The sequence below is a fragment of the Trichinella spiralis genome (genome assembly GCF_000181795.1).
Source record: "Trichinella spiralis strain ISS 195 chromosome Unknown Scfld4485, whole genome shotgun sequence".
Lineage (NCBI taxonomy): Eukaryota > Metazoa > Nematoda > Enoplea > Trichinellida > Trichinellidae > Trichinella > Trichinella spiralis.
In genome coordinates this window covers 1-1,762 of record NW_003531424.1, presented here as the reverse complement: position 1 = coordinate 1,762, position 1,762 = coordinate 1, and the positions used below count along the sequence as shown (strand labels likewise).

General features: G+C 40.4%; 1 protein-coding gene across 1 annotated transcript; it reads right to left on the bottom strand.

Annotated features, from left to right (window-relative positions):
- Positions 1–535: 535 nt before the first annotated feature.
- Positions 536–1,291, bottom strand: Tsp_16033 (fatty-acid amide hydrolase 2-B). The gene is made up of 2 exons (XM_003367316.1): positions 926–1,291; positions 536–697 (listed from the first exon to the last, which is right to left on the bottom strand). Exons 1-2 carry the CDS (start codon positions 1,289–1,291, stop codon positions 536–538), a joined length of 528 nt encoding a protein of 175 aa, XP_003367364.1.
- Positions 1,292–1,762: the final 471 nt, after the last annotated feature.

Here is a 1,762-nt window from a genome sequence, read left to right as displayed (position 1 = left end):
GATCCATTGGATCACAGCGTATTGTATAATAATTTCATTTTATCTGCCTTATGTACAAGTAAATAAAATAATATTATTTGACTTCACACACAATCAATTATGTGTGCAAAATTCAAATAATCACAAACGTCATAAGAAATCTTTTTCAAACTTGAAAATCCCTTTTGTAGGTGGACGGTATGTTTTTATTTATAGCGATCCAAAACAATGAATGTTGCTTTATTCAGAATAATTCAATTTTAATCAGTTGAATCAAGAACGGGGAATAATACAATACCTGAATAGCGGTTGGAAACGTGGGCCAAGTTATCTGTCCAGTCTATATTGCGTCTTCACTCCGCACTCGTACTCAATCATAGTGGTGATGCTCATGAAGTGTCCGCGGGATCCAATTTCAGAGGAAAAATTCCAGTCAAGAAAGGTTGGTGCGTTCCAAATCTTGATCACGTCGGACTCGGTGAAGTATACAGCAACTGTGATGAGGCAGCGGATGTTGGGAAACACCACCACCACCACCACCACCTTCTTCCTACGCTTAGTAGTGGTCAGTCAAACAAGCCGTCGTCGCTTGGTAATTTGGTTGATTCGGCGTTGCAGCAGTTCGATTGTCGTATTTGCCACGAAAAAATACCGTTTGAATCGACCGACCACCACGCACGCACCCATCTCGGCAAGCCGAACAAATGTGCCTACTGTTCTATACGATTTTGGACCTACTAAAAAGTCTATTCCACTTTACATTACGACCATCCGAACGCTCCGATGATTTTCGTTTTCCAGGTAGGCGGTGCTCCTGGAATGCATGTCGTCATAAAATATGTTTTTTTCTATGTCGAGAGCTTCCATTCCTAAGTTCAAATCCTCTGGATGGTAACTGAACTTGACTCCATCCCTTTTTTTTTCTTTCTTTTTCCTGATCTTTTACCAAACAAAGTCGTTCGTTATTGACTATGGCGGCAATTTGCACACTGATAAGATTGGCATTTTCATCAGTACCAATTGGACATGCTGTTACGGGTACCCCGAGAACATTCAACACGGCAGTGTAGGCAAAATTAAGTGGCATAAGTAACGGCTGGTAATGGTAGGGAGCGGTTGTTGGATGAGATGGCATTATTAACACTCCATTTTCGCCAAGTAAATCTTCCAATTGTCGGTAATCTTTTCTTCCGGTTTCATGTCCAATATCTTTGTCTCGGAAAGCATTAAAAAAAGCACCATACTTCTCAATCATTTGCCAATCCCAATGATGGTAATGTAAATTTGCTCCAGCAAAAAAACCACTTAACATTTCAATTCCATGTTAAACTGGAAACTGTCCATCATTCAAAACTGGTAATAAACCCCCGAAAAAAATTTCAATTTTAAAATATTTTATTCTTCTTCACCACCTTCCCCAACACCCCACAAGTACCCTTTTTAAAATGAATGAAACAAGGGGAGGGTCCATTTTCATTAAAACCACAGCTCCCCTTGGCTTGGGTGAAAAAGCTGGGCAGTTTTGCTTCCTTCCGGCTGGTCACATTTGAAATTCCCAATCCTAAAAGGCAAAACTACCTGGTTCTCCATTGCATCCCCGACCAACTTTGGAAAATAACCGGATAAAATGGGATGAAGTCCAATATTTTCCTCCAAAAAAAAAAAACCTTTCCACCCCCCCTTCACGGTCCCCCCGGGAAGGGAAAAGAAAAAAAAAATTTTCCCCCTCTCCCCCCATTATAATATAATTAATTTTATATTTAAAACCGGAGCGTCGCAACCC